Here is an 18,135-nt window from a genome sequence, read left to right on the forward strand (position 1 = left end):
GGGCTCCAGAACGTACGTAAATAGCGACGTTATCTTGGTGGGGGCAGCAATCACTGGAGTAGCCTACTGGCAGCACTGGAGGCCAATGGAGGAGCACGTGACTCTGACTGGAAATCAGACAGGTGTCTGTGATTGCCTGCAAATGTTGCCCATAGACAATAAAGGTGCTGCCCCCACCAATATGGCGGCCGCGTTTACGATGCCAGTTAGACAATTTCTCTGATGCCACCTAATAGAACTCGACAGTCAATGCGGTATCTAGCTTTCTATATGGTTGGTAGACCTACACACATCCAAATAGTGTAGTTTCAAGTGTTAGCCACATGGAGGCAAGAAATGCCTCTGTGACAAAAGTGGTGCAACACTTTTAACGTCCCCCCCTTATCTGAAGTGAAAACGAGTGATTCCGTTCACCTCTCAACATGTCGGGCGGTAGAAAGCCCCGCTCGGTCGCGAACCCATTGGAATCGGCTATAACTACACCAAGCGAACGAATTTTGAAACAATGTCACAATTTGTATATCGACAACGACAACGGTAAAGACTTATTGCTATATTTCTAACACGATTGGCCCAGGCTACACAGAACCGTGATCTGTTATGCAACAAAGTAGCGAGCTCCACAACGAAGAAGTTAGAGTAAGGTTATATACGATACCCATTTACTGTAAACGTGTGTGGAAACAAATATTGTAACCGGTTTCTCTGGCTAATGCTACTGTACCCAGAAGTAACGTTACTGTTGTGATTGGCAGGTTTATCCACAACAACACCTTGTGCATTAGTTCTGAAACAGCCATATTCATTGAATAATAGCCTAAGAGATAACGTAGGCTAGGTGGTAGCTATGTTCAAAGGTTCTAATGGAGGAAACAAGCATAGGCCTACAAGACCAACTTTCTGTCTTGTGTCACTTTCCAACGTTGCTTCTTATCATCAAGATTAAGACTTGTTTTCTGCGTGTGAATGCTGTACCTCTCCATTCAATTGCGTTTATGTAGCCTACCCGCCCAATGTCATTTGTGCGACAGCAAAGTTTCATGATGTCATCCTCTCAGTTTATCCAACAAATCCCACAGCTGTTTACCAACCGGTCTGAATGAAGCCTCAGTCAGGATTAGGCCTAGCCTTAGGCTGCAACCAAACAAGATTTATCTTACACTAAACAGATGTTGCTTTTTTTCTGCTTAGGGCACTTAAGGAATATCCTCATTTGGTGAGGCAAACCTTTTTTGTAGATCAGAGTTCATTGTCTTCTGACATGTCCCAGAAGTCCCCACTGCAGTTTCAGATGATGGTGTCGGGTCCTATGTTCCCCGCTATTTGTATGGGAGCGGGGGAACATATACCCTTTTTGTAGAAAAGGGTCCTATGTTCCCCGCCTTGTATCTGACCACGGAAATTGCATGGGATATGCTTGCGAGTGCACATTTCGTGCACAAACGGTAGTAAAGTGTATTTTTCTATCAATGTTGCTTGCCGTAGCACACCAGGTAGATCTAGCCTACACATAGCCTACGCGCACGGTGCAATATTGACACAAGCCAGAAGGGCGATTTTCCTAACTTCCACGTTGAGTATAGCGGAGTAAAAGAATAGATGAAGAACATTTTTTATAACATAGGCCTACAATGGTTTTACTTGTGTAGTGCTTCTTTACTGAATATAACGAGTTCAAAGTTAACATTCAAGGTAACTTCGCATTGTCCGCTTCAGCACTAATTTGAGGACAGCAACACACACGAGCTGCACCTCTCACAGAAGAAACGCGCTACAACTACATGCCTTTTTAAGTTGATATTTAATTGGTTTGTTTTGTTCATTTTTCCGTTCAGGGGGGACTGCGCGTTGCTCCGAAGCGCCTTTGGTCTGACTCGTCAATAATCCAAAAATGTCCCTTTGGGTCTACAGCCTAGTAGTTTGATATCTCTTTGTTCCATTAAAATTAATCCCATTCTTCCGACAGCTCAACCAAAGGCTATTTTAGATCACCTCCTTCACCTCTTGTACAGTAAGAATCAACAATGACATGCCAAGTGCAAAGACAATCTTGGGACCGAAGCCATACAGACTCGGCTAGATTTAACAGTGTTTCTCAAACTTTTTTTCTGGGGACCCACTTTTTAAAAATGACAGACTATCGCGACCCAACTCGTGACTGTGGTAGTTAACAAACTAGATCAGTGGTTCTCAAACTTTTTCTTTCATTCCCCACTTTGAGGGGGCATTCTCGAGCCCCACCTATCCCTCATCGCTCTAAGAAAGTGGTAGGTCAAGCTTAAAATTGTCAAATTTATTGAAATAATTACAAGTTCTAAATATATCCTCTTCAACAAAGTTAAAATCAGCTGGTGCTGCAGATATAATAATAAATAAATACATAACACACATATTTCTGTTTTCCAGCAACATATTAGGAACCATAGGCCATTATACAGCATTGTACAATATATTCAATGAAATGCCAACATGCTGCATTAAATGGATCCATAATCCAGTCATACTGAGCACTGCTGGTTGGGAAATATTTTTGAAATAAACTTTGCAGGGATGTGATGTAGGTAGCGGGAAACATAGGACCCGGGGAACATAGGGATGACCCCGATGGGGTGCTAAAACAGTCAGTTTTAAACTAATCCAAAGTTTTCAAACTGTACCACTCTTCAAAGACCCAATATTCACTTACACTCATATCTCGACTCGAACCCTGTGAAAGCACAGTGTTAAAGTGATGTACAGTATTCAAGTGGCTGTATAAGGCTGCCTAATTAGTTTTGTACAGCATAACAATTACCACCCTTGATGTGTTAATTGTAATGGTGGATGTTTTGTTTTGTTTTGTGTAATGCAGCAGGTTAACGAACCGTATCCTCTTAAGCACATGTTGAGTGGAGCTAGGCTACTACTTGCTTAAAGAATAGGGCATTGTGACAGATTAGCTTGTTATTTGTAGTTCATTGGATCACCTTGGTCTAAGTGGAAGGACATTTCCCTTAAGCACCACTAATGCCACCACTGTAATGGAGTCCTGACTGTCTGCTCTCTAAGTATAGTGTCTTAATCAGATAGTGCAGTGGTAGACGGAAACTCTTACCGTCTAAGTCAGCTTGCGTGGGACACTGACTGACCCGACCCACTGTTGTGTCGTACCTGGTCAAGTGAACCAGCATGGCTCTCAGATGGACAGATAGGAATCCTGAAACAACTGAAAACTGATTCTGCAAGTTGTTTCACAATTCTATTTTTTAAATAATCCAAGTTGTTTCACAGTTCTATTTCAATAATCCAAGTTGTTTCACAGTTCTGTTTCAATATGCCAAGTTGTTTCACAGTTCTGTTTCAATAATCCAAGTCACATGGTGTACCTATTGGTGGAACACATTTCAAACACCTAGAATCTAACTGTTTTGTATTGACATACATGAAACAATAGACAATTATGTTGAAAGGTATTTGAGATGCTTTTCACATAGCCTTGCAACACAGTATCAGCATTTGTTTGGTTTCTGGTGTGATATGGTCACCTTTGTTTGTGTGTGTATGGATATTTTGATGATATGTGGTGGTGTTTCTACAGGGCTGGTGAAAATTGCGACTGGTCTGGGTCTCTTGCTGCTGCCTCCACGGAAGAAAATCATAGTGATGATAATGGGGAACCATTCGGCAGGAAAGAGTTCCTTTATCAACTGGTAATAACCCTCTAGAGAATGTCTTCAGTTGCATTTAGTAGCAGGCTTTTATCCAAAGCGACTAACACAATTATGTCAATTATATCACAAGGGTTATTCTCCCCAGAGCAACTCAGGGTTAAGTGCTTTTCTGAAGGGCACAACAGTGGTAGCCAGGAAGTGAACCCGCAACTTTTCTGGCTACTGCACGCTAGCCCAGCTCCTTAGACACCATGCTACCACTGCCCCCATAGTGTACATAGCAGCAAGCCATAGGGAAGACCCATGACTAGGCTTGTCACCACGTTTCAGTAGTAGAAGAAAGCTTGGGGATCATTTGCACGTGGTAGTGGATCTGTTACTATATTGGGGAATTTCAGAACTTGGGGTGTAATGACCCCATTGGGCTACAGGCTATGTCCTAGTGGTCTTCTTTTACCGTCAACAGTTTAGCAACAGCATGATTCCTGAGGAACACCCCATGCTTGAAGAGTAAATAATATGGTAATGTAGTGATGTGCTGTATGATTTAACCTTCTATTCACTTTGTTGCTAGTAATGGAGCCGTTATTTTTTGTTGTTGTTTCATTCTGTTTAGTGACTTGCTAGTAGACAGTGTGTATATGTATGTATAACAAAGTCTAGTAGACCATCAAGAAGACATATCTAGAGTGAATGTGTTGTGAGTCAGTTGAGTATTCATGGATACTATGAGTGCTTATAAAGATGTTAGTGGAAAGCTGCAAGTCTGTGGCAGTTCCCTGCTGCATGCAGATTGCTGCGTGGCTCGGAATCTGCCATGTCTGGCTTTTTCCTGCTGGAGGAGCTTCAGAATCGATGCAGGGTGATTACTCATCAGACTGTGATTTCCCCAGTGATAAAATGTATGTCTGAATGCAAATCAGTGTGCGTGTGTGTGTGTGTGTTTTACAGACTGAACACCTAGAGCATGCACAAGGCCGTACCTTACCTTTTGAAATTATTCATGTTCTAGGTATGTGGAGGAGCACATTCAGAAAACAGGAGTGGCTATTGAAACGCAAGGGTTTACCTTTATAACAAGTGGACGAAAAAGAGAGTCTTTAACGGTAAGTGTTTGATAGAGGGTTTGTACCACCATGTATGATTTAACGACGTTTCAAGTCAGTTTTACACATGGGTCTGTGTTATACACCTTGTATGCTAATCATAGCACTATAAACGTGACTAGCTGAATGGAATGTGGTTTTACAACCACAAATCATCTCCATAAAATATTCAGGAGGACAGGCTTGCATTGTTCTAGTCATTACATGAAGTGCAGTCGACAAGTAATGCTGTTGTGGCAAGTGAAACGGCAAGCAACTAGTTAAAACGTGAATGGCCATGCCCAAAGCAGGTCTTAAGCTTACTGCAGCATCACCCCTTAAGGACACTTTTTATATATATTGGTAACTGCAGATGTTATGCAGGCATTGCTTGTAAAGAGCGCATGTAACTTTACAGGTTTTTTAAGGTTTTAGGTTTTTTATGGGGAAGTAAGAGAGACAGAATAGCAGAACAAATGATGGTGTTGCTCCAGTATGTATTATATATTAGGCATAGTAGTGGCAGAAAGACAGAAGTGTGATTGTGTGTGAGAGAGAGAGTGTGTGTGTGTGTGTGTGTGTGTGTGTGTGTGTGTGTGTGTGATTGTGTGAGAGAGAGAGAGTGTGTGTGTGTGTGTGTGTGTGTGTGTGTGTGTGTGTGTGTGTGTGTGTGTGTGTGTGTGTGTGTGTGTGATTGTGTGAGAGAGAGTGTGTGTGTGTGTGTGATTGTGTGTGAGAGAGAGAGTGTGTGTGTGTGTGTGAGCGTGTGTGCGCGCGCACGTGCGAGTGAGCACCAGTGCTAGTGCTGATTCTGAGGGTGTGAGTAGCCGTCGACTGAGAGCCTGAGTGTGGGCTTGAGCGAGGCTGGAGAGCGGAGCTCCGTCAGGAAGATGCTGCTGCTGCTGCTGCTGTTCTCTCTCTCTCTCTCTCTCTCTCTCTCTCTCTCTCTCTCTCTCAGAGAACACAGGGGCTGGTGCTCAAACAACACGAGGACTCGCATCTCCGCAGCTTCAAACTCTCCTCCTTCTTCCTCTCTCTCTCTCTCTCTCTCTCTCTCTCTTTTCTTCCTCCTTCTCTCTATTCATCCCTCTTTGTCTCAATCTCTGTCTGTCTTAGAAGGTGAATGAAGATGAAGATGAATTAGAGGGAAGGACCTGGAGTCGACGGATTATCTGCTATATACAGGAAGGGCTTAGAGTCGACGCCTGGCGGAACTGTGAGCCGCAGAAAAGCCCCTGGCAGGGAGAGAGAGCGTGTCGCTCCGACTACAGGAGAGAGGGAGAGGAGCAGAGTGAGAGAGAGAGGGAGAGGAGCAGAGTGAGAGAGAGAGGGAGAGACAGAGCACATACTCCATTTATTAGGGCCTGCTTGTCTTATCGGCTGTTAGCAATTTCTCTCTCTACGTTGCTCATAATCCTTTTTGTCCTCTCTCCCTCTCTGTTATTTTCTGTTTGCGTGAAGCTTTTGGGCTTGTCTCTCATGCGTCTCTTTCTTCTTTCTCCTTACAGGGCAATGCAACGCTACACCTCTACCCCCATTTCCGACCCCTGCTGGAGTTTAAAGGTAGGGATTCATGTGATCATTTTGGGACATGGTTTCAGGGCTAGTCCTTGGTTCCCAGGCTCTCTGTGTGTCTCTCTGGGGCACTTGTAGATTCCGAGGTGGCTTTCTCAGTGCCTTGTTCAGCTGGCTATCTTGTACTTTGCATGGAGGCAAATGATTTAACATAATGCTCATAGACAGTTTTTTGGATGTGTGCATAAACGTAAAAAACGAGATTTTCAAGTTATGTGGAAATATGCTTCAGAGAGGGACCTTCGTTCAGAGCACAATATCCATATCCCTATATCTGCTTAGATGATGCTAAATAAAGATTTGTGTGTTTGTCATAGTCCCCTGTGCTTCAGCTTGATGTTGAGGTGTTTGTCATGACGAATATCTCTGAGTCACAGCCTGTGGTATACAATTGCGCTCATATTGCTTAACAGTAGCACCGCACTGCCTTTCCCTGTCCTGGTTTATGTTGTGTCCGCGGCATTGAGAGGGTTCGGTTGCATAGGCACCCTGGGACTCCACGAGCAGATGGGTGGTGGTGACACGCCCGTCATAGCCAAGAAGGTCAGGGCCGCGGGCGCCGCACCGCATCTGGGCCGGCTGCGGCGCGCAAGGTGTGTCTGCGTCACGGCGGGTGTGAGACCGTCTGTGTGTGTGGCCAAAGCTGCAGTCGTGGCGTGGCGTGTGCGCCGGGTTGATGTGTAGGCTGACATGCCGTGCGTATGGATCGTCTCGGCGCAGTGAGGGAGTGAGTCATGCTCCCATTGACAGCAGTGCAGTTGAGTCGGGGGGGGGGGAGGGAGGGAGAGAGAGAGAGAGAGAGAGAGAGAGCGAGCGAGCTCCGTCGGCAGAAATGTCACATCCATTAGAGGGGGCCGTCTTAAAGACCTCCGCGCCACTGCTGCAGCAACATGGACGGAAAGGGCAGGACAGGAGATGTCTCGGATATTGATACACACACAGACACACACGCATACTCGTCCACGCAGGTACACTCTCTCACTCTCTGCCCCCCCCCCCCCCACACACACACACACACACACATACACACATACATACATACACACCTAGCTGCACGTCTCTCTTGTCTCTGCCTGAGGGTGACTCATCACTATCTTCGGTTTCAAATGACCCGCTATATGAAGCGCATTTGATGCCGTCGTCACTGGTTATTTTGGGTTGCCGGCAAACGGGTGCTCTCGATTCTCCTGCAACTGATGGATTGTTGGGGCGTGTTTCTGGCAGGAGGCTTGGCGATGCGACAAGCGTGCGTTGCGTGCGTGCGTTGCGTGCGTGCATGTGTGGGTGGGCGAGCACGCCCTCTTGCGCTGGTGCATGGGACACTATGGATGACGCATAGTTTCAGGGTGTGGCCGGGCCGAAGTTCAGGGTTGCGTCCAGGATCCGTCAAGCCAAGGCACCATCACTTCATGACTCCCGTCCTGATTTGGGAGATGCTGCCCGTCTCGTCGGCTGGCCCTTGGCCTTTTCTACGGGGCACTGGATACACCCCCGCCACTCATCTCCAGTCACCCAAGCCGGGGCAGTCAGTGCCAGCGAGGGACGAGGATCGCTCTTAATTACCTTTTCACCTTTCAGATGGCTTACTGGCTTGGTGGCGATCATAGAATCCCACGCACACGGTTTAGCATAGGCTGGCTTTCCGTCCTGTCTGGCTAAATCTATCTGGCAGGCTATTTTTAATACGCACTGGAATAAGCTGCAGGGGGAACAAAACTGACCCTGGTCAGATCCCCACACCCCTATCTGCAGTGGACAAGCTGTGCCGGTCAAACCCTTTGCAAGGGTTTGCAATATAAACGCGGCCTTGCGCTAAGTCAGAATGGTTGGGTTTGTTTTTGGCTGTCAGTGTTTTGCAGGCTGGTCTGTTGCATTGGTGTGCGTTCTGTGTACCTGCTAGCGACGGCTGGGATGTCAGACGGCGGGCACGGGAAGAGAGATTGATGGACTGGCATGGGAGATGTGTCGTTGGAGAGTGGCGCGGCGTGAATGCCAATGAGATCGGAGTGCATGAAAGCACAAGGAATCGGTTTGTGCCGGGTCTTTGAACACCTGCCTCCGTGTGATGAAAGAGTTGCAGTGTCACCTCATCTTCCCGCATGCCCACCCCCGGTGCTCCCGAGACCCCCACCACCACCAGCAGCACCACCTACAGAAGACCCTTGTTGCCGTTTGATGGGAGGGTTTTGGGGGGGTTAGGGTGGAAACACTTTGCTTAGTGTTTTCAGTTGACCGCTTGTCCACAGCCTGTTTTGAATGGCTGGGGATTGGTTTAGAAGTCGGGGGGTAAGTTTGCAGTGCGTTGCTTCACAGTCGTTCTTCACTGGCTAGCTTTATGTGTGTCCGTCCTAAAGCTGCCAGTTGAAGAGCTGTTGTGGGTGACCATGACAACGGACAACGGACAACGTTCGACGGGGGTTTTGCGCGAGGAGCAGTGGACGTCTGCTGAGGCATGAGGGACTCGGAAGAAGTCTTGGGGTTGCAGCTTTTAGGAAGGAGGCTCGAACCAACAGCCTTTTCACGACGACCGATTCTGTGTGTGTATGTGTCCCGTAAGGTGTTTCTTGTGAAACAATGATTGTGTTGTGCAATTAAAGATCGTTGCATTGATTACGGACTTCCTCAAGTGCAGTGATCAGCCCAATCGGGACTGGTATGCACAAGGCAGATGCTGGGGGAGAAGACTGCATCAATTCCTCTGCTTAATAAGTGATTCATCAGTCAGTACTTTGCAGCCTTATGAGGGAGCACCTTTATGTATGGACCTAGTTCTGTATTTTAGGTGTCACGGATTACCTCTCGGCCGAAATCTCCACCTCCAAGCAGAAGAAGTTTAGTCTGGTCACTTTCGTGGACACTCCCGGCCTGGTGGACGGAGACATGATCTATCCTTTCGACGTCAACAATGCCATCACATCGTTTGGTAAGAGACTGCTTAAAGTTTCAACTTAGTTTGACTTATATTTTATATATTTATTAAAAAATTACATATTTTTAATATTTTATACAGTACACATTTGGTATCCATTTTATATGCTCCTCTAATAAAATAATTAGGGTGAAGATTCAGTAAAGTGATACCCCTAATGTAAAAAAAAAGATTTTCAACTGTCCCAAGAAGTAGGTCTGCAATTTATCATGTAGAGTTTGGTTTGGTGCAGTGGTCTGAGCTATTAAGGCTGTGTGTTTGGGTGTGTGTGTGTGTGTGTGTGTGTGTGTGTGTGTATGTTTTCACAACCAGGGCAACAGGCGGACTTGATCTTCGTGTTTTTTGATCCCATGGGGCAGGCGCTGTGCAAGCGAACGCTCAACATCGTGGAGAAGCTGAGTGAGACGTCCGCAGACAAGCTGCGCTTTTACCTCAGCAAGGCGGACGAGGCCGGCAAAGAGACGGACAGACAGGTGCGCAGTCCTCTCCTTCTCATGCTTGTTATAATCATAATGCATGACAGTTTTATTTGTTAAAAGCATTTAAATGACAACATCCACTCAATTTTCTTATCTTTGCTCATTTAGTCCTATTAGGACTTATTTGTATTAAGCTATACTCAGCCTCAGCTCGACTAATATACACAGTTATTTATCCATAATGAGTAGCAATATATAACGTGTAATGTGCATGAAATCATATTCCATTACAGTAACTACAATACACAGTAACTACAGTAACACAATACAACAGTTAATGCTTGTTTTATGAAAGTCATGGGGATCCAGCTTTCAAGGAAAGCAATGTGCATTGACACTTCAAACTAAATTATGAGTAGTTGCATGTGTACCTTTTTAAGTAGAACATAAGCTTTACTCACAAGAATCCATTGTTAGTCTGAACCCCAAAGTTGTATTCCATTTTATCATCCTACTGTATCATCCAAACATGCATGCGTCTGTTCATCTGTCAGCCAGCCTATCTATCATTCCTCGGTTTATCCATCTTTGTCTTTCCACAGAGAGTGATGATGCAGATCGTTCAGGAGCTGTGTCGCCGCCCGGGACTCAATAAGTGTGGCTTTGAGATGCCCACCATCTTTATCCCCAATCCCCAGAAGGTGAGCCAGCAACAGGAAATACCTGCTCTGTCTACAGCCCTCTGTCAATAGAAACATCGGTTTACACATGTAACTTGTAATAAGGGAATCGTTCACCGAGCATAGCCATAAAGCATGGCCATAGCGGGTTGCTACCGAGAGAACCAGCAATCAAGTCGACCCGAAGACATCTTGCGAGAATCGTGAAACATTACCTTGTCAGTAGATAGAGCGCTTTGGAGATAGTTTTTGCCTGTTGTTAGTCCTTTGCCTCCACAACAAAAGCATTTTCATTGTGTACAGGGTGAACAAGCCATGAGAAGTAGCCTATTTCTGTAACTGTAACTGAAGTACTTTAACTAAAGAACTGTTCACTACATTTAGAGCACAAACATCATTTGACCACATTATATCTTAGCAAATAGTCACACTGAATTGATAAAATCCCTGACATTCAGTGGTTAAATTAGGATTTGTTATGTAGCGGGGTTGTCTCAACTGAAGTCGTTTCCTTGTAGCTCCCCTGTAGTTTCCTAGTGATTTGCTCCACTTTTCAAGTACCTCTGAAACTTCCGAATTGAAGGGAAATGTACATTTATGAACATAGATCAGCCTATCTAACTAACATTGGCAATTGAAGTCATATAAATCTTAATAAAGTAAAATAAATGAAGCCTTGTACGTCAAGGTGAACCAAACACGTTAAACATTATAGCCATGAAATGGTCAGACTATGCTATATTCTGTTATTGGGTTAATGACTACCTCATTCTGCCATCTGACAAGTGGCTGACATAGCTTCAACCTACTGACAAAAAAAAAGAAAACTCTGTTTGCAATTTCCTGTCTTATTAGTATGTAGGGATGTAACGATTACCGGTATAATGGTAAACCGCGATAAAAATGTTGACGATAACAATTACCGTTTTCATTTCAAATATCATAATTATTGCAGTTGATTACCACGGTGTGGAAACCGTGTGTTTAATCCTTCCCAGCCTCATCCAAGCCTGCTTTTGACATACAGTAGGCCTGGTACAATGAAACAAAACTGGTACCCTACTGATTCTGTTGTCTAATTGATGGATTTAACTTCGATTCGGATTAAGTTACACCTGACTTTAAAAGGCGGAACATTTTCACCGTAAAACGTGTACTGTATCATGTAGCCACTCTGCGTCTTTTTATACCGCGATAATACCAAAAAACCCTGATAATTTTGGTCACTATAAGCGTGATGTTAAATTTTCATACCGTTACATCCCTATTAGTATGTTCTTTGCAGTGAAAATGTGTTTTACTTTAAATTAAGAACAAGAAAAGTGTATTGAGGATATGTGCAAAAATGACTGGCGCCTGCTAAGTATGTGCAGGGGCTCAGCACCAGACACCTTCAAAATGTAGGCTTGTGTGTCAGGCCTGACCCCTGGTATTCACTGACCTCTTCAAATCTGGTTGAGGGTCAATGAGTATGTTTACATGGACATTAATATTAACCCGATTAAGACAGTATTCCAAATAAGACGCTGCCATGTAAACAGTATTTCCTGATTGCCTTATTCTGAATAAGGGTATAGTCTAAATAAGCAATTATCTAATTGATTCTTCTCTAGATAACAATTATTCCATAACATGTCAATGTTATTTTGAAAGACACATATACTGCATGTGTGATTCTGTTTTTACCAGATATATCACTCAACACCCCACTGGTGGCCTGCATTTAATAATACATGTGTCTGTATATAGACAGTACAGGGTTTGGAGGGGAGCATTAGGGGTTTTGTGTTTCAGGTTTAGGATGAATCAGTCGGTACAAGCGGGCAACCAGAGACGCACTGCACCTGCAGGCTGCTGGATTCAGACAAGGGGTGGTGATTGGCTGCGTCCATCAGTGACACATGCAGGCATGGCTAATCCTTGGACCATCCTGCAGTGCTGGGTCAGGTTGAGGGACAACCCAGCTTTCCGTTGTTGTTTCGTTTTTTTTCTTTCTTTCTTTTAGAAAAGACAAGTTGTGATTTTGTTTTTTTCATATTGACATTGTGTCCACAACAAGCAAAGAAAGCATATTATGCAAAAGACGATAAAACAGTGGAAATGTTCCAAGGTTGCCCGTTACTTGAAGAATGCTTGAGATTTCAGTTTTGCCTTGGTATATCTAGTGTCTGTGTTTATTGACAAGCATTTGCTGACCTCTTTTATGTGTCTGCATTTCCAAACTTTTGCACAGATAAGAATCATCGTGTGGTTTATGAAATATTTTGACATTTTAGATCATCAAACCTAAAATATTATTTCGATCAGATATTGTTTGAAGAACTTCAACTACAAACAGTTAGAGCACATAGTTAAAATATGTAGAGAAATATGTCAGGGGAGGTAACCTACTTGCACACAGCCCTCTTGATCTCTTGATCATCATTGTCAGTTTTAAATAATTTCCCTTTGAAATTAAGAACAAACCAACAAAGTTAGTAACATATGTGTTTTAAAATGAATGTGTTTTTGTGAAGCCCATCTGAAACCCATCTGACGAGTGAGTCTCCCAAGCAAAGGAAACTAGTCCTGAGTGCCTGAGGAGGATTCCTACTCATATTCACAAGCTTCACATTGCTGTTCATTTGCAGAGCAGATGTAATCTAATATTCCATGCAGCGGCTCTTTGAGAAACCAAATTGAATTTAAATTATGCACTTTGTTGATACCCTGCCTTTCCAGCAGACTGACACCTAGAACAGTGTGAGCTTCTGTGTATAAGCAGGTCACTAAGCTCTGCGCTCTCCCCTGTTTTTTTTTTCTTTCTTTCAGCCGAGCAGGTGCATCAATCAGATTGATGAGGTGTGTCAGACCATAGAGAAGACCATCAACCAAGCCGTCCAGAAGACCCTTGACCAGCTCGAGAAGGACTGCGACCTCATATGCAGTACAATCACCAACAAACTGGCAGAGGACAGGTGCAGTAGGCGCAGAGTCACATGTTTACCTGCAATCACCTGACTCAGCTTTGGCTGGTAACGTCAATACTTACTGTCTAGTGTGCTGGTCTTGCTGCCTGCTCTCACAGCTGTCAGCTTTAATATGAAAATGCACTGAAGATCCTTCCCTTTGTACTTTGACTAAAAAAAAAATGCTTGTGTCCCAGATGACTGCAGTTTAGCAAACTTTATTCTACTCGGTCTTTTCCATCAATTACAGCCAAGCAATTTTCTGCCTTACTGCTCATGTATTGATTGTTAGTCACTTTGTGTGGCCCGTATAAAGGCCATAGCCTGCATATAATTATCATAACATGTTCTCAAGTTGCCGAGCAGCAGCAGATGCTAAATTTTACCCCTCAGTGAAAGTTTTTACTGTATATGAGTTGTATCTTTTTGATTTGTCACTCCACACGGACGCTCACCACCGCATGTTTGTGCTGCCGCTGCAGAGAGAACGTGAGGTACAACAACAGCTCCAGGTTCCACTCCTTCATGTGCGGTCTGATGGGTCTCCTGCTGCCCGCCCTCTTCATCCTCAGCTTTGTGGTCAACACCTTCACCAGGGAGGAGCTGGACAGCCTGGTGGGAGAGGGGTTTGCGACCGCCCTTTTCCTCTCGACAGTATGTCACTTCCTGTGTTCTTCACTCCCGATGTTGAGTCGCTGACCGTAGGCTACTTCACTGTGCGTCACCCCAACAAACAAATGTCAGCTAATGCCAATAGAATTCAATACCCAACAGCTGCCGGATGTTGTGTCATTGTGGTAGGATGTTATGGGTCATTCCAGGCAACCCGTAACCTGTGTTTTCACAATCTTCTACCCGTGAAAGTGGCCTGGCATGGCAGTCAAACCCGTAACATACTACCTGTGAACTCGTACCAGATCGTGGTACTCGCAGTTACCGTTTTTGACGTCACACACACATAAACAACAGCCGCAGATGGGTTTGTCGTGATTTGTTATGCCTTTGCCTACTAAGTCGCGAGTCGAGACTTGAAGTTACGGGTAACTTATGGGCTAAAAATGTGTCTGGAACACAGCATTAGTGTGACCATTTTACCCAGCATTCAAACCCCCCCCCCTCCCCCTCCCCCAACGGCCACTCTATGTGTTCTATGTTTGGAATGTTGGAAGCAATGCCAGAGTTGCGAGGAACAGTGTCCAGTGTCGAGGAGTCTTAGTAGCTGGGTTTTCAATCAGCTTGTTAGCATATTGTAAGTGCATTTATGAACATTTGGCTAAAGAAAAGGCACTTGTGCATGCAATTCCATCTGCTGTCTCTTTAACTAAGGGAGGAGTTGTGAACAGCTGTTGGATAAGCATAAGATAGGTAAGGTAACACATAAGAATTCATTGGATGCAAATGTATGCAAATAAACTTATTTCCATCAACCTTAGTCTCATTATACTCACTACAAATTGAGAGTATATCCACCTCCCTCTAGCCGATGGACTTCTAATTTGCATTAGATTAAATCCCAATTTCAAGTGTTTCCAGTCCGAATTTCTTATTTGAATCGTCAACATGCGCATTAAGAAGTTGAATGGAAACCCAGATTGATGTTACTTTAGATCATCACTGCTTCACATTTTGAACACACCTGTTCTCTGCTCCTAAAGTCAATGTTTGGTGTCAACATGGCTCTATCTGTCTCTCCACAGGGAATCATGGCTCTATTGTGGGACTGGATACCAGAGGATGGGCAAATATTATTTGTAATCTTACTTGGAGCATTCAGCTACTTCCTCCTATTCCTTGCCAAGTATTTTGGCCGGTAAGTAAAAATAGTCAGAGATGAGGCCACCGTCTGCTTAAACATGCAGCGAGCCCTGATGACATTTTGCGTGTGATTGATTGCTGACCTGTGCTCTTTAGCCAGGGGAGCAAGACCCTCACCAAAAAGGAGAAGAAGACCCTGGCAGAGTATAGTGAGTTTGTCCGAGAGATAGTCAAAGCCAAAAAGGTAAGAGAAAACTGGAAGGGGAAATTAAAGCTGTAAAACTGAGTTATATGATATGACATGTTAATTTAATTTTTCATGTGAATTAACATTCTCTCTCTCTCTCTCATTCTCTTTCTCTCTCTCATACACAAAACAGCAGAGACTGTACGAGGAGTTCCTCCAAGAGTGTGCTGCGGAATATGACTTCTGATCTTAAGCTTCAGTGTGTGTGGTCATTGATGTGGCAATTTATCGGTGGGCATTTCACACTCCAAAAACAAACCAGCAAGCAAAAAGTTCAGAGGACTTGAAGTATGCAGAAAACAAACAAATATCTCAGCCAATGCAGTATCCACATACGTGACATGTACTGTGTACTGTCATTAAGCCAAAACCACATGGGAATTATCCCTCCTCAAATAACACACTCTTAATTCTCTACCTATACTATATTTATATTTAATCTATGAGGTTGTGGTCACTCCATAGGTTTAAGTCCCTCACCCAAGCCAGAGACTAGATCTGCCCCCCCCAGTGCCTTTCTTTGCATAATGTGAATGAATAAGCAAATGTGATTGTACATACAATAGGACCTCACAGAGTTTGAGTTTTAGAACCTGCCATTTTCTGAGATTCTGTATGTTTTTTTTTATGTATTTAAATCTGAAAGTGCGCACAGGACTGTTTACATAAGATGAAGCCGCAATTTTTATTTTTTTTCTCCCTCAATAACCTTTAACTGCCTTTTTTCTAGTTGAGGTGCGTTCATGGTCTCTTTTGTTGTTTGTTTTATTTGATTGTGTGTGTGTGTGTGTGTGTGTCTCTGTGTGCATTTTTGAGTGTGTGTAGGTGTCTGTGTGTGTGAAAGCATTACTGCCGTTTTGGTAACAAGCATTTTCTTTACAGTCATATAGGCCTAAGGACTATAAAGGTTATCAGTTCCCATCCTTATCCAGGATAGACTGATCAAAATGAAAATAATCTGTCCAAATAAATTATGCATATTGGTAACTTTCTGCTATTCTAAATGCTATTCAAATCTTGTTATGTCTGAATCATAAATGCTGATGAAACTCGTGCTATCAGTAGAAGTATAATAGTCAAATATCAGTGTTGTCAAGTATCCTCCATTTTAAAGTTTCAATATCTGTTCATTTTTACTCCATTTTCTGTTGAAGTACATATGTCTTGACCTCATACAGCATCCCAGTTCTTTTCTGTGAGTGTTTTATGCAGTTTTAAACCTGCTCCTCTATGCCATGTAGGCCTACACTTTGTTTATCGTTCTTTCACTTTACTTCAAGCTTAAGGGGTTCCTGGGGTTCTTTTGGGATACTGTTTTTAAAAAGGAATTACCTGAAGTTTCCAAATCAAACTCCTGTGAATGTTTATTTAACACTCTGTTTCTTTGCACAATTACTCAGACATCTCATTTGATCTTTGTATTGGTGCTGTTGCTGATTTTATGAAGCCCTCAGTGATTTCAGAACGTTTATAATTTCTTGAAAGGTACAAATGTGTATTTTTGATTATGATTCAGGTGTATTTTATACAATATAATGTGATTTCTGTAGGTGTTTGCCAACATGTCTTCCACAACTGACTGATGTGGTGTTGTCGCTTTGACAAAGGCCATGTTAATGTCAGACTGCTATGTAATTGTTTTGTGTATGGACTACTTGTTAATGGAATAGTAAATAAATATTTCAAATTATGTGTTCCTTCACCTGTGATAACTGAATGTGTTGTGCATGTATTACTATAATGTCCCTTTTTACAGTAAGTAAAATGCACCTTTGAATCCATTAGCTGTAATTAGACAAATTAGGCTGTTAAATAGTTTTTTTAAAATAGTTTTTTAAGCATAACTCCACCTAAAAAGTAATGTTTGTAATATGTACCAGAACTGTTCACTATTTCAAGACATTCACTATTTCAAGACAGCCCCTATTTCATGTGCCTGTCCATAAGTTCTTCATCACAGACCAAAGCAGAAGAGTCAACCCTTGCACACTGTTCTAGTAAAAAAATCATTCATACCTATAACAATTCATATTTGCTCTTAAAAGTAAAGAAATCCAAACAGACTGTTGCAAATGTAGTGACCAGATGTCTGGTAGAAAATAGAAGCAACAAATTTATTTTGTTTTGCAATAGGACCAATCCCGATATGACCAGGCCACAAACCTCAGCTCCCTGAGTTAGTACCAAAGAGTGTCCATAGGAGGCATCATCTACCAAAAATAGCATTCAGGCATTATTGCATACCATCTAGAAAACAATCAATTAAGGAAGATACAAGCCTATGTAATTCTATTACACTAACATTATTATTGATAAGAATGTATCTTTGAGTATTCTGTTTTTTTTTGTGCAATTTACTAGCAAGGCAACAAAGGTTACCATTAGCAAGAGGTACATTGTATTCCATGAAGGAACATTATGCTAGCAATATTACCACTTGTGGTGTGGCTCCCATGCTATTTTGTGGGGGAAGGGTGGGGGGCATTCAATTGGCATCTAGAATTAGGAGGACATTATGGCATCTATGCAAGTCACTTGGCTGTATGAAAGTTGTGCATGTGAAACTGAATGCATCGGGCCCTTACTTTCTGCACAGTCCACTAGGCTGATAAACACAAATGGGCCTAGGTCTGACAAGTAAGAAACAAAAAACGAAAGAAAAGAGAAAACAAAATCTCAAAAGGTCAGTAGAAATTGTATGGTCCAGTTACGATGCAATGCAATTAGGTTACAGCTATACACAAGTGGCATGTACAAAAAAATACCCTTATCCGACCCTTATATAAACAAAAAAGTGTACAGGTAGTTACATCATGCACAAGCAATGCCTCCGCACTTATTCGTATT

The 18,135-nt window shown here is 43.1% G+C and overlaps 1 protein-coding gene across 1 annotated transcript; it reads left to right on the forward strand.

Annotated features, from left to right (window-relative positions):
* Window positions 1-413: 413 nt before the first annotated feature.
* LOC143106045 (uncharacterized) lies at window positions 414-16,978 on the forward strand. The gene is made up of 12 exons (XM_076270218.1): window positions 414-537; window positions 3,578-3,689; window positions 4,663-4,756; window positions 6,244-6,298; window positions 9,093-9,233; window positions 9,552-9,712; window positions 10,261-10,359; window positions 13,150-13,295; window positions 13,769-13,940; window positions 14,984-15,096; window positions 15,198-15,285; window positions 15,422-16,978. Exons 1-12 carry the CDS (start codon window positions 423-425, stop codon window positions 15,473-15,475), a joined length of 1,350 nt encoding a protein of 449 aa, XP_076126333.1. The 5' UTR covers window positions 414-422; the 3' UTR covers window positions 15,476-16,978.
* The last annotated feature ends 1,157 nt before the right edge of the window (window positions 16,979-18,135 follow it).

Source organism: Alosa pseudoharengus, unplaced genomic scaffold (genome assembly GCF_046254945.1).
Source record: "Alosa pseudoharengus isolate Yale_2024_CS ecotype anadromous, Long Island Sound unplaced genomic scaffold, YU_APseudo_1.1 YU_APseudo_1.1_scf_6, whole genome shotgun sequence".
In the NCBI taxonomy this organism is placed as follows: Eukaryota; Metazoa; Chordata; class Actinopteri; order Clupeiformes; family Clupeidae; genus Alosa; species Alosa pseudoharengus.

Coding starts and splice junctions, on each gene's coding strand:
- LOC143106045 (XM_076270218.1), top strand. CDS start 423: ATGTCGGGCGGTAGAAAGCCCCGCTCGGTCGCGAACCCATTGGAATCG. Junction 6,299..9,092: donor ACCCCTGCTGGAGTTTAAAG/GTAGGGATTCAT, acceptor TCTGTATTTTAG/GTGTCACGGATTACCTCTCG. Junction 15,286..15,421: donor AGATAGTCAAAGCCAAAAAG/GTAAGAGAAAAC, acceptor TACACAAAACAG/CAGAGACTGTACGAGGAGTT.